Source organism: Rhinopithecus bieti, unplaced genomic scaffold (assembly GCF_001698545.2).
Source record: "Rhinopithecus bieti isolate Rb0 unplaced genomic scaffold, ASM169854v2 scaffold_55373, whole genome shotgun sequence".
Classification (NCBI taxonomy): Eukaryota; Metazoa; Chordata; class Mammalia; order Primates; family Cercopithecidae; genus Rhinopithecus; species Rhinopithecus bieti.
Window position 1 is genome coordinate 305358 of NW_016821685.1, and position 13870 is coordinate 319227.

General features: G+C 35.8%; 1 protein-coding gene across 4 annotated transcripts in view; it reads right to left on the reverse strand.

Moving 5' to 3' along the window:
• SYNPO2 (synaptopodin 2) overlaps positions 1–13870 on the reverse strand; it is a 176118-nt gene that overhangs the window by 35218 nt on the left and 127030 nt on the right. For all 4 annotated transcript variants that reach the window (XR_001883071.1, XM_017860536.1, XM_017860538.1 and 1 more), the window contains exon 2: positions 2748–2899. Coding sequence is in view for 3 of the 4 variants with exons in the window: in XM_017860536.1 (XP_017716025.1) it covers positions 2748–2899 (152 nt within the window). In the remaining variant the exon portion in view is untranslated. The remainder of the gene's footprint in view (positions 1–2747; positions 2900–13870) is intronic.

Below are 13870 nucleotides of genomic sequence, written 5' to 3' on the forward strand. Positions count from 1 at the left end.
AAAATGGATCCCCTTTATCTGTAAGTACTTGGAATCTGGGTATTTCCTATAATGAGTCTGCTAGAATGTGACAAAGCATTTCAATGTCTTATTGACTAAGTTTTGGTCTAGACATTATGAAGTCAGATAAACATATCTAGCACCTTCAGATCAATCTTAACTTACAGATAACTCAAGAAGGCCTTTTTGAGGCCGTGCTTTCTTGAAAGGAATGAAATAGAAGCTGTTTTTTAAGCTCCAGTGAGCATGTGTTTTGTAATAAGTGGACCCAGCCCAGTACTCTTGTGTAAAGAGAAATCCTTTCCATGCCGCAATGAATCATTAAGTCATAGAGTATTTATAATCTGAAATGTCTCCCTTTCTTCTATTTGAACCTGTTTCTTGGAGCATTTTCTTTTTAGGATATCTGAAGTCAAACTGTTCCTTTATCTTTCAGCTAAGGAGCCTAGAGCTGCACACCACATTTCTTTGATTTGATCTTCCTTGTGGTTTGTGCAAATTTGGGTTTGTGAGAAGAAGCCATGTCAGTTTAAGAGTTAAATAACTTCTTTCTGAAACTCTAATTTAAACTGTAAATGTTTTTAGAAGTATCATTCACAGAACAGCTGTAGGAAATGCCTTCAATTTTTGTATTCGTATTTTTTTTTTTTTAATTTTAGAAGCAGCATAATTATCTTTGCCCCTTTCCTCCTTCCTTAAAAGATAGTTATGACTAATGCAGGGAACATCAGTTGAAGGGCATGAGCTTCTACTTGTATTCTACTCAAAGGAATTTACCTTAGAATTTATGTGGTAGTGCAATTTCAGACCAATGCTCAAAATACTTACTCCTAACTTTGCTTTCAACTGCATTTGGCAAAACAAAGCTAAACCAAATACAAACAAACTAACAGTTAAACAAAATGCACCTTTCTCTATATGCAAGTAATTGGAAAAGCTTCCTGGTAATACAGTATTTATACAGCATTATAATATACTATTTAAAAAGCATGATGTTAGCAAATTAGATCATTATTATGTAGAAAATGTTCAATACACTGTTAAACTGAATTTGAGGGTACCAAAAGGTCAGAGAGTTTTAATTTAGGAAGACCTTGGGATGGAAATAGATTAATTCACTTTGAATTATGTTAGCAATCAATTGTGAAGCTGAGAAGAGAATAGTTTCAATTCATGCCAGCCTTGTAGACTGGAATACAGACAAATGGCCAGATAAATATTAACATTTATCAGCAGCTGAAGTAAAATACATAGACATGAGTAAATATCATAAAAGCATGAGAGAGTAAAGCTTTATGCCTTAAAACAATCATTTCCCATCAGTCTACATACGTACTCATCAAGTCCACAATTTATGTGTCATAATTATAGAATTTTAAAAATCTTATTTTAATAACATTTAAGATAATAGAGACGGAATGCTAAAGGAGTTATTTTAAAAGAGTCTTACCTAGCTATCTCTGGGCAATAGTTCAGGAAAAGTAAAAACACTTGTCCTCCACTGATAGATGACAGTGATATGAGTGAGAGAAATATTTATTGCAGGAAACAATATTCAGATATTTAAAATAGTGGTAGTGGTGGTGATAAAAATAATTGCTTTTGACTTGATTTTCAATTGCGATTCCACTTTGAATCCTACCAACTAGTTACTTATTTTGTAAATTTTTTATTTTATAAATTTAATTATGTATTAGCAAATTATGTATTTTATAAACTTATTTTCTCTTCGTAATATGAAGGAAGGATTCTCAGGCCTTAAACACTGGTTTGATGGGTAAATATTTAGATTACAAGAATAATACTAGATTTCCATTGCTGTCTCAAGATTTTGGCCATAGTGAGTTCATTTTTATCCCAGAACAGAATCATACTGAATGATCAGCAGAGGGGGAACTGTATGTAGTGCTTCTGCAGAGTTGAGGAAAAACCTGGAGGACTTTGAGGTTCATCTTGAGATGTCCTCTGACATCTTCCTAAAAGCTGCTCTCCAGGAAGTCAAAGCTTTCCTTTCTGGATTCATTATAATGCAATAGTCAGGGTTTCTGTTGCAAAATCAGTACGGACTGTACTGATTTGTACACCATAAAAATCTCAGTGCTGTAGTTTTTTTTGTTATTGTCTTCATTGGTTTCTTTTATATTGTTATACAACTACGTGGGGATAGTGGTATTTGAAGAGATTGAATTCCCAAATGACTCGTGTTGGTAGTGCAAAAACCTTGTTCTAATCATTTGCTTTTGTCCATTCCCAAATATTGGTTTTACTGGAGAAATCTAGCTGCTTGTAAGTTTTTGTTGTTGTTTCTCTTTTCTGTTTCTTAGTCATCCTCTTTTAACGAAAATTGTACAGTTTAATGGTCTAATATTTAAACATTTTAAATTCATCTGTCCATCTGATAATTACAATTGAGTGATTCCGATCCATCACAAAATCTTGACCTATCAAAGAAATTTTAAGTTATGTTCAATATACTGAGCTTTCTAAGGAAGGAGGCTAAAATACCTAAGATTTTCAACAAAGTGCTTGAAACAAGGATTTTCAACTTAATTCTCAATTAACCAGAAAGTTTGGTTGAATAGAATTGACTATTTTTCAAACACAGTGGTGTTTCTGTTTAACTGTACTAACCTTGTACAAAGCACCCCTAATTTCTCCATAAATGACAAATTATAAATGTAGTAAAAGCTATAGTCATTCCCATGTAGCTTCAAGAGAAAATACATATTCCAGCAAATCCATTGTACCTTTTGATGAGCATTTGGAGAGAGTCTGTTATGCTTTCCATGAGCTTGATGACTTCAGGGTAGGTGAGATCTGCACAAGGGTTGCCATTGATGGAAACCACTTCATCTCCCTCACAGAGCCCAGACCCGGAGGCTTTGCTCTGATTTCGAATCTGAGTGGAGTAGAAAAGGAGACATAGCAGAATGATATAATTTGTAAAAAGCAAGCCACCATCTCTGAGAAACAAGTCTGTCAATTGTAACACCAGCCCTGATTTTTAATTCACCTGTTAACCTGTAAGACCATTTGAACACTTCTTGCCACACTATGAACACACACACAGACACACACTTTATCATGTATCAACATTTACCGTTAATATCAACATTTAATTCATAGCATTGTAAGCAAACAGGGAAAAAGAAAGTAAATCAATGTAAAGGAACCAGACAGAATAAAAGAAATAAAAAATAGAGCAGAATGACAAAAGATGTTCAACGCTTACATTGATGACATTAAAAATAATTATTCAGGTCAGGCATGGTGGCTCATGCCTGTAATCCCAGCACTTTGGGAAGCCAAGGTGGGTGGATCACGATGGCAGGAGTTTGAGACCAGCCTGGCCAACATGGTGAAACCCCGTCTCTACTAAAAAGTACAAAAATTAGCTGGGCATGGTGGCATGCACCTGTAGTCCCAGCTACTCAGGAGGCTGAGGCAGGAGAATTGCATGAACCCAGGAGGTGGAGGTTGCAGTGAGTCAAGATTGCACCATTGCACTCTAAACTGGGCAACAAAGCAAGACTCCATCTCAGAAATAAAATAAAATAAAATAAAATAAAATAAAATAAAATAAAATAAAATAAAATAATTCAGGCCAGGCACAGTGGCTGACACCTATAATCCCAGCACTTTGGGAGGCTGAGGCAGGTGGATCTCTTGAGTTCAGCAGTTTGAGACCAGTCTGTTCAACATGGCAAGACCCTCTCCCTACAAAAAAAGAAAATTACAAATAATGCAAAAATTAGCCCAGCTTGGTGGTGCATGCCTGTGATCCTAGCCAGGAGGCTGAAGTGGGAGGACTGCTCGAGCCAGGAGGTGGAGGTTGCAGTGAGCCCAGATCACGCCACTGCACTCCAGTCTGGAGGACAGAGCAAGACCCTGTCTTAAAACATAATTTTTCACTCCAGTGAGAAAGTGATCTCCTGCATTAAAATAAATTTTAAAATCCTTCCCATTGCCAAGGTGAATGAAATGCCATGACTATAAGAAGGAGGTACAGGACAGGGCAACTTGTTTGAGGAGAGAGCTGTACAGCTAAATGGACTGATAAAAACCATCCCAGTATAGTGGGGCACCAGGGAGCCTGGATATTAGGGAGTATGTCAAAGAGAGAAATGCTTCCTTGAAATCAGCTACTCCAGGCATGGTACTAAGCAAACTTTAGCCAAAAAAAAAAAAAAAAAAAAGGAAGAAAAAGGAGATTACTTTGCAGAAAGCAAAAGCAGCAGCCCTGCCATAAGCATTGTGTCATATTCTACTGGAATATTCTTATTCCAGTAAGAGATCAAAGACCAAGGAAAATGAGAGATCAGGTCTATGCTCTCCTTGGTGGAGTGCTGGGCCATGGCTAGGCAGTGGCTCTGTTCTTCAGTCTAGAGAGTCGCAGCTCCTGTCAGCCTGCCCCTCTATCATTGCCTTAACTCTTGTTAGGTTCCAACAACACACATTATCTCCTTGTACCATTGTGCCTACAGGTGATAATAGCTTCCTGCTCTCAATCTCTGGGTTTCTGGGTGCTTCATTATCATTTGTCGGTTCCCTTAAGACTACTTTTAGTCTCTGCATTACATTATCTTGAATTCTTCTTTGAGCATGCCATCTATTTCCTGCTGGAGCCCTAAGTGATACTAACGTGCTTAGATTTCATTTTATGAGTGCAATTGTTCTCAATGAACCATGTATGATGACCATACAGTCTCAAATTCAAGAATAAGATACTTTCCCAGATTTTTTCTACCAAGCATTATTCCTTTTTATTAAAATAAAGCTTCTGAGCCTAGAGAGGTGAAAACCAGGTAGGCGGCACTTCTTGAAGAATGTTTTCATGGCTAGACTTATTTCTGACTGGGCACAAAATGTATTTCAATTTATCTCTAAAAGCTGCCCACTAATTCCTGCTAAAGTCTTAAATGATAATTCATATATTAACTCATATAGGTTTAACGTTTACATCTACAAGTTCATTTTAAATGACACTCTTGAAAGCAATATAATATTACCTTTAAGAGCCAGAGCAATGGCATTATTGAAATTTGAAGTGATTCAATTAGTTTCGTTCTTGGAGAGCTCATCTTTCTATTGTCATAAATTATAATCTATAGAAAGCCTTCCCCATTTCTGACAAATCAATATCATTACCTCTTGCAGAAGAATATACTAATTTATTGGAAAATATAATTTATTTTTGGAATATACTAATTTATTGGAAAATACTAATTTATTGGAAAATATTAAATGAAACTCAATATTCCAAGACTACAAGAAAGCTCACAAAAGCAATGAGAAAGAGGATGTTCACCGAATTTTGAGAAATATCCACTTTAGCCCTGTTAAAATATTTGGTTTTGTTTGTCTTGTATGAAATATTTAAACTGAAAGATCACAAGAAAATTTTAATAAGTAAAGGATAGAACAATATCCAACAACGAACATCTGTGTCAGGGTTAGAGTTATTCACATTTCAGTTACAGAAATTTATTTATTAAAAAAATTAGGTAAATAATAGGGCATATTTTTGAGGCATAAAATCATTCATTAAATGGAGTCAGATATACCAGGATTCGAACAGAAAATTCACCCTTTGGAGGACCAAGGAGGTTTTATGTTGATAAAACAGAGGTGTCATTATACTCTGTACACCCCAAGATCCAATCTTAGGTAGAAGTTCTCTTTATCAGCCATGAGTTGTCTGAGTTTTAAACTGGGATTGCGGAAGAAGATGAAAAATTGATTCTTCAAAAATAAATAATCTCCCAACTTAACAGAGCTGCCTGTTATCCAAACATGTGTTGCTTGATAGGAAAAGTGCAGTTCATCATCCTGCTTGTCAAGTTGGAGCTTTTAATGGTATCTAAATAAGCCAGTGCATCATGGTAAGAGTCATTAGCATTCCTTCAGAGAAAACATTCTGAGGTCAACATTCACAATCAACTGCTGTGATTGCGTTTCACTGACCTTTCACATTGATCTGAACAACAAGGAATCTTTTTCCCTCAAGAACTTTGTTACATATGATGAGGACTTTTCTTGTCACTTAAGTTTTTCTGAAGGACTACTCTTTTCCATTTTTTATGGAACTATTCAACCAAATAAATATGGTATGACAGGGTCTCATAGTATCAAGAAGGATAAACATGTATTAGTGTACCTAAGATCCTTACCTTCTATTGTGCATAATTATGTATTTTTATAATTGTATAATTGTGCATGTTTATGTGAATAAAGATTCTAACACTTGGAAACGTTCTTATTTGTGAAAACGAAAGACATTGTGCATCACAAAACTAAATTTAGACACACAAATTATTAGTACTGTTGATACCAATTATCTATCAGTGAACTTATCAACCAGTCTCCTTAAGCCATTAGTCTTGGATTCATAAAATACATGTAGTAGTGGGAAAGGGTACCAACTCCGAGGGAACAAGACATGGGTTTCAACTTTGTTGCTCCTATGCTTGTTGCTCCTATGCTTACTACCTGTCTGAACTTAGGTGAGTTACGCTACCACCCTGAGCTTTAGTTTTCTAAAGTGTAAAATGGTGCTAATAAATTTTATCAGTCTAGATGTTTAATTAGGATTAGAAATAACATGTGTAAAGTTCCATGATGTACCTACAGCTCAAAGAGGTGCTCAAGAAGGGATTGGTGAATTCAGACCTGTTGGCTTACTACACACACAGAGTTATATGTAAAATATTTTTAAAAATTAAAAAATAGACAATATTATGACTCAATGTGTTACAAATTCAAAATTGAGTATAATTATCTTTCATAAACCGTAATTTGACACAAAATACCTGTGTGAGCACATGATGGAATTCCTTTCCCTTGAAAACATTCCTTTAGAGACCTCATTCCACACATAATATATTAGACCCTGAGCGAGTTCTTATCCCGAAAATATTGGATTCTTTTTCAGTGTCTCCCGATTTAATCACATCACATAACTAAGAGATATTGGTAATGTCGGTAGTTGCCAAATGCAGTACTGTGTTTCATTGCTTACCACCTTTTTGTTTTGTTTTGTTAATTTTTATTTTAGGCTTGGGGATACACGTGAAGGTTTGTTACAGAGGTAAACACATGTCACGGGGGGTTGTTGTGCATATTATTTCATCACCCAGGAACTAAGCCCAGTACCCAAAAGTTATCTTTTCTCCTCTTTTCCCTCCTGCCAGCCTCCCCCATCAAGTAAACCCCTGTGCCTGTTGTTTCCTTCTTTGTGTTCATAAGTTCTTATCATTTAGCTCCCATTTATAAGTGAGAACATGCAGCTTACCACCTTTAAAAACTTTTTATTTAAAATTATTACGGATACATAATTGTTATACATATTTATAGGGTATGTGTGATATTTTGATACAAGCTAATGATCAAACCAGGGTAATTAGGGTATCCATCACCTCAAATATTTATCATTTCTTTGTGCTAGGAACATTTCAATTGCACTGTTTTAGTTATCTTGAAGTATACAATAAATTACTGTTAACTATAGTAATCTTATGCCACAAAACACCAGATCCTATTTCTTCTAACTGTATTTTTGTACCCATCAGCCATCTGCAGTTTATCCCCCTCTCTTCTCTACTACCCTTCCCAGTCTCTGGTAACCATCATTCTACTCTCTATCTCTTTTATCGAAAAGAGAGCTAATAATGAATGCTGGCAAGGATGTGGAGAAAGGGGAATCCACATACCCTGTTGGTGGGAATACAAATTAGTATAGTCACTATGGAGAACCACATGGAGGTTCCTCAGAGAATTAAAACTAGAACTAGCCAGCAGTCCCATTGCTGGTTATATATTGAATATAAAGGAAATCAGTATATTAAAGAGATATCTGTACTCCCAAGTTTATTGCAGCACTATTTACAATAGTCAAGATATGGAATCAACCTAAGTGTCCATCAGTGGATGAATGGATAAAGAAAAAGTGGAAATAAACACAGTGGAATATTATTCAGTCATAAAAAATGAAATCCTGTCCTCTGCAACAACACGGATGGAGCTGGAGGGCATTATCTTAAATGAAACAAGCCATGTGCAGAAAGACAAATATTGCTCATTCTCACTTACTTGTGGAGATTTCCATTTCTTGATCCATGCCAGGAAAGATTTATTTTACCAACACCAAGTGAAATTGGAAAGTTAAGACTTCTCTGGGAAATTTAACGACATTATTTATATTTCATAGACTAAATCTGAGAAGACTTTTGGCTATGCTAATTTAGTTTTATGAATAAATAATTCCTTGCAAATAAAAAAGAAACCTAATTTTTCTCTTCTGTTGTTCTCTCTTCATTTCCAGGTTTTCCAAGACTGACTAGAAAGCAGGTATCAGATTTGATTTCTCATCGACCTACTACATAAATTATTTTACGTTGTGTATATGGCCTGTCAATCATGCCAGCTTGCTGTCAGGAGAACTAAATTTTATCTCAGGAGCTGCATTTTCATGTATAATTCATTGACAAGTCCTGTTGGAAAATGTCAGAGTGAGTGATAGAAACAAGACAATCTCTTCCTTAAATCCACTATTATAATCTATTGAAATCGATGGAAAAAGAGAAAATTAGCATAAATTTGCCTATCACATGTGGGGCTATTCTCAATCCACATGATGAAGTCTCAGGGACCTGGCAATAACTAAGAGAGGATGAAAAAGATGATCGTGATCTCAGGCAACAATTAAAGTTTCAGAGATTTGTTTTTTTTTTTTTGACAGAAAATGTAATATACATGTTCTAGTAGCTCTTTTGGAAGCTCCCGCCTTTCCTCAATTTTCCACTTCAGGCATTTTGCAAAACTGCCTCATACCTGTAAGACAAGGTTTAGTAAGCATTCCCTTACCCCAACTGGCTCTTAAATCAAAACCTTAGGTAGGTCTGTATTCTTCAACTAATACCAGAGGAATGGTCAGAGGAGGCAGAGCAAGATGATAGCAGCTAAGGTCTTAGAAATAAGTTCATAATTCCACTTTCAGAGGGCTTGCTATCCAGATCCAACCTCAGCCCTTGGGATTCAGTTCTACACATCATGTGTCTAAATAATGAAAATAAAGTTAAAACTGTATATTCAAATCAGGTGACAGGTATAAATTCAAATAGACACTACAATTCAAATCTACACTCAGTACCTCAGTTCAAGCTCATAACCTGCTCTCATTTTGGGTTTTGTTTTGAAGATCATGACCTTTCCTCCTCTTGTCACCAAGATATGTCCAGACAAAAACGTTTTCTTTTGGATGATTGTCTTTACCCTCAGAGACCAAGTCACCATAAAAGTAAAAAGTATCCATGGTAGCAACCTTGGAAAGCTTCCTGGAGTAATAACTATCTTTGACAGGAATGAGAGCCCTAATTTGTGGGGCTGCATACTTAAGAATCTTCATACCAAAGTGATTCCACAGGCAGAAACGATGCTGCAATATAACTGCTATGAGCTGTTATAAAGCAGCCATCACGATGCTAGAAAACTAAGTACAAATATGGAATGGTATTCTCTGCTTTTCTTTCTTTCCTAAGAATGTAAACATCCTAGCTCTTTCAGGCAAACACTGATAGATCAGAGCCTAGCAGGACATGTGCCTGTCTACTTTTTGTTGGATAAATCATGAAAGATTGCACAGAGGTCTCTGAACTACAGGCAGATTATTTTTATAAACATTTGTACAGAATACAAAAAAAAATTTTTTAAAGAACTCATAATAAAAGCACATGTAAAATTTAAAAGACTCTATGTAAATGCTCTTTTTAATAAGAATTACTAAGAAAAGAGAGCAGAACTAGAACTCACTATTTGGGTTTCCTAAATTTTAGTTGATTTTTTTTTTTTTTTTTTTGGAGATGGAGTCTTGCTCTTATCGCCCAGGCTGGAGTGCAATGGCACGATCTCTGCTCACTGTAACCTCTGCCTCCCGGGTTCAAGCAATTCTCCTGCCTCAGCCTCCTGAGTAGCTGGGAGACTCCCGCCACCATGCACAGCTAATTTTTGTATTTTTAGTAGTGACAGGGTTTCGCCGTGTTGGCCAGGCTGGTCTCGAACTCCTGACTTCGTGATCCACCCACATCAGCCTCCCAGAGTGCTGGAATTACAGGTGTGAGCCACCGTGTCTGGCCTCAGTTCATATTTATTAACCGGACATACAACTTTTAACTGAGAAATTAACATGCTAATAAGAATTAGTTAGCTAAAGAACTTACAAGTAAGCTCCCTACAGCCTTTTGAATGGTCAAAATACAGTTAAAAATAAAGTTCACTAAAACTTCTGAACATTACTGAAAGTGTATGGATCCTATCCTCAGTCTATTTCATCAATTTTATACAATTCTATTTACCATCGTTATTTGATTTTGAAGTGGGGAGAAAATCATGTATGTTGTATAAAGGAAAATGGCAAAATTAATACAAACGCCAAAGTTCGGGAGTAAAAGCCAAATTTAAAAACACACGAAAATCTTAACAACAACAAAAAGGCTCAGGAGATTGGGCCACTCACTGAAGGTGTAAAAAACTCTCATATGCTCAATAGGACTTAATGCCTCTGCTCTATTCGAGTAAAAGAATGAGCATTAATAATAATGATCCTAAGACATTTAAAATGTTTATATCATTTTTAGCAGACTGATTAGATACAGAAAAACATGTGATACCTTTAGGAAAGAGTACATCCCAAATAGTTAAAAGAGTTTCTGATATCTGAAGGTATAATTGAACCTGAGGCATTTCTGCATTAATAAAGTGAAGGAAATGGATTAGAATCCATAATGTAAGGTCCCAGATACCTTGCTTGTATTGCTATTTTTTCTGAAACTGTTTAGTTTCAGAGATAAACGTCTCATGTACTCAACAAACATACCTGTCTGGAGCGCCCTGTTTTTCTACAGCTCTAGACATACGAAGTTTTCCTGTATTTGTCTCAACTAGATGAATCAGTTTATTCTTCTAGTTTTCTCATAAATAATACTACAGTTAAGGAGACATATGTAAAATGAAACTTTTTCTCCAAATGACAGGAGTAGAGACTTTTAAAAATTTATAAGTTCTATTATTTTGCTGCGGACTTGCAGTTATTAGTAAACTAGAGATCTTGTCTTAATTCTGCCACTAACTCATGTGATTTTGAGCAAAGCATTTAAGTTATTAGGGAATCATTTTCAACATTTGGAGAATGAAGGAATTCCCTCCAGATTCCTAATTCTATACTTTGTCAAACTATAATACATATAAGATATATTAGGGTGCTTCCATTTTGGAAAGAATCACATCAAATTGTCATTGAAGTTTTAATTTAAAAGTAACTGTACAAATTTATAAATATTTTCATAGTTTTAATTCAAGAAAGCTAAGTTGACTGCACTGAACATTTACTGTAGTAGAGTACTGGGGGAAAAGACAGGGCCAATAATGTCTTCACATGACTGATATAACATCTACCTCCCCAGCCACAGCACATACTGAGAGGTTTGATTGACAAAAAAACTGACTGGTGCTGGAGCCAGGGGGATTTAATCACATCAGAAAGACTGCCCTTTCAGGGAAGAGCTGGTTTAAATGATCACTTTCAAAGCCTTAACTGGAATTTCATTTAGGCTATCATTGGTGTTTAAAAGTATGCGATCTACAGAAGAAATTCTTAAACATTTTGGTCTTAGGAACAATTTAGACTCTTAAAAATAATTAAGAACTTCAAAGATACTCTGTTTTAAGTTATCTCTATTGGTATTTACCATGTTAGATATCAAAATGAGAAATTGTAAATTTTATTAAATTAGAAAACAACAAACCCACTGCATGCTAACATAAGTACATTTTATGAAAATAAACCATATTGTAGAAAACAGGTATTGTAGTGAGAATAGTGGTATCATTTCCCACTTCTCTAAATCTATTTATTTATTTATTTATTTATTTATTCATTTTTGAGATGGAGTCTTGCTTTGTTGCCCAGGCTGGAGGGTAGTGGCATGATCTAGGCTCACTGCAACCTCCGCCTCCCAGCTTCAAGCAATTCTCCTGCCTCAGCTTCTCGAGCAGCTGGGATTCCAGGCATGCGCTGCCACGCCCCGCTAATTTTTGCATTTTTAGTAGAGACAAGGTTTCACCATGTTGGTCAGGCTGGTCTTGAACTCCTGACCTCAAATGATCCACCCGCCTTGGTCTCCCAAAGTGCTGGGATTACAGGAGTGAGCCACCGTGCCTGGTCTGTAAATCTCTTTAATGTCTGAGCTCAATAGAAGACAGCTGGATTCTCAGATGTGCTTCTGCATTCAATCTGTTGTGATGTGTTGATTGAAATGCATGAAGAAAATTGAGCCTCACACAGTTATATAGTTGGAAAAGGAGGAGTACATTAATAGTCTTATAGGGTAATTTTGGATATTCTTCTTTGATATCACATTGAACTCAACAAGCAGTAGTTTCTAAAGTTGCAGTGCAGAATCTGAAACCATAGGAATACATTTTTCATACTCTATTAATTAAAAAAATCTATTGGTCCATTTTGCATTTTGAATGCATCTTTTATGCATGCGTGACTTTGTTACATTTGGATTGATCATTTGGAAAATATCAATTCATTGAGTTATGCACATCGTTCAAATGCTGACACATTTCCTTGTACAATATCAAACAATCATTCTCAATATCACCAATGATCTCATCAGAGAAGTCTTTAAATATTGGGATGCTGTCAAATTCACAGTGACAGATGAGAGTTTCTCAAAATTTTAATTTTCCTTTGAAAGTTCAAATATTGTCAGTCATTTTTCTTAAATGAGCAGGATGACTTTGCTTATTTTCTAGAAAATATCTGCTGAATATCAAAGTCTGAATAACCATATTTTCTCTGTCATTCTTTAAAATAAAAATGATGTCCCATAAATTTAAAAAAGGGCTAGTATGGCTTGCGATTCAAACAATTTCCTACAAATTCTCCCTTGAGGTAAACATTGCATTTCAGTGTCCAGCCAAAGTGCTTTATATGTACTTTTCATTTTGTCATGCAGAATATTAAAAAGATGTGCACTCAAGATTGAATAAAAATCAAACTTTAATTGCTTCATTAGGATATCCTTATGTGTGCACCCAATACAGGAGCACCCAGATTCATAAAGCAAGTCCTTAGAGACCTACAAAGAGACTTAGACTCCCACACAATAATAATGGGAGACTTTAACACCCCACTGTCAACATTAGACAGAACAATGAGACAGAAAGTTAACAAGGATATCCAGGAATTGAACTCAGTTCTGCACCAAGCAGACCTAATAGACATCTACAGAACTCTCCACCCCAAATCAACAGAATATACATTCTTCTCAGCACCACACCACACTTTTTCCAAAACTGACCACATAGTTGGAAGTAAAGCACTCCTCAGCAAATGCAAAAGAACAGCAATTTTAACCAACTGTCTCTCAGACCACAGTGAAATCAAACTAGAACTCAGGATTAAGAAACTCACTCAAAACTGCTCAACTACATGGAAACTGAACAACCGGCTCCTGAATGACTACTGGGTACATAATGAAGTGAAGGCAGAAATAAAGATGTTCCTTGAAACCTACAAGAACAAAGACACAACCTACCGGAATCTCTGGGACACATTTAAAGCAGTATGTAAAGGGAATTTTATAGTACTAAATGCCCACAAGAGAAAGCAGGAAAGATCTAAAATTGACACCCTAACAGCACAATTAAAAGAACTAGAGAAGCAAGAGCAAACACATTCAAAAGCTAGCAGAAGGCAAGAAATAACTAAGATCAGAGCAGAACTGAAGGAGATAGAGACGCAAAAAACCCTCCAAAAAATCAATGAATCCAGGAGTTGGTTTTTTGAAAAGATCAACAAAATTGA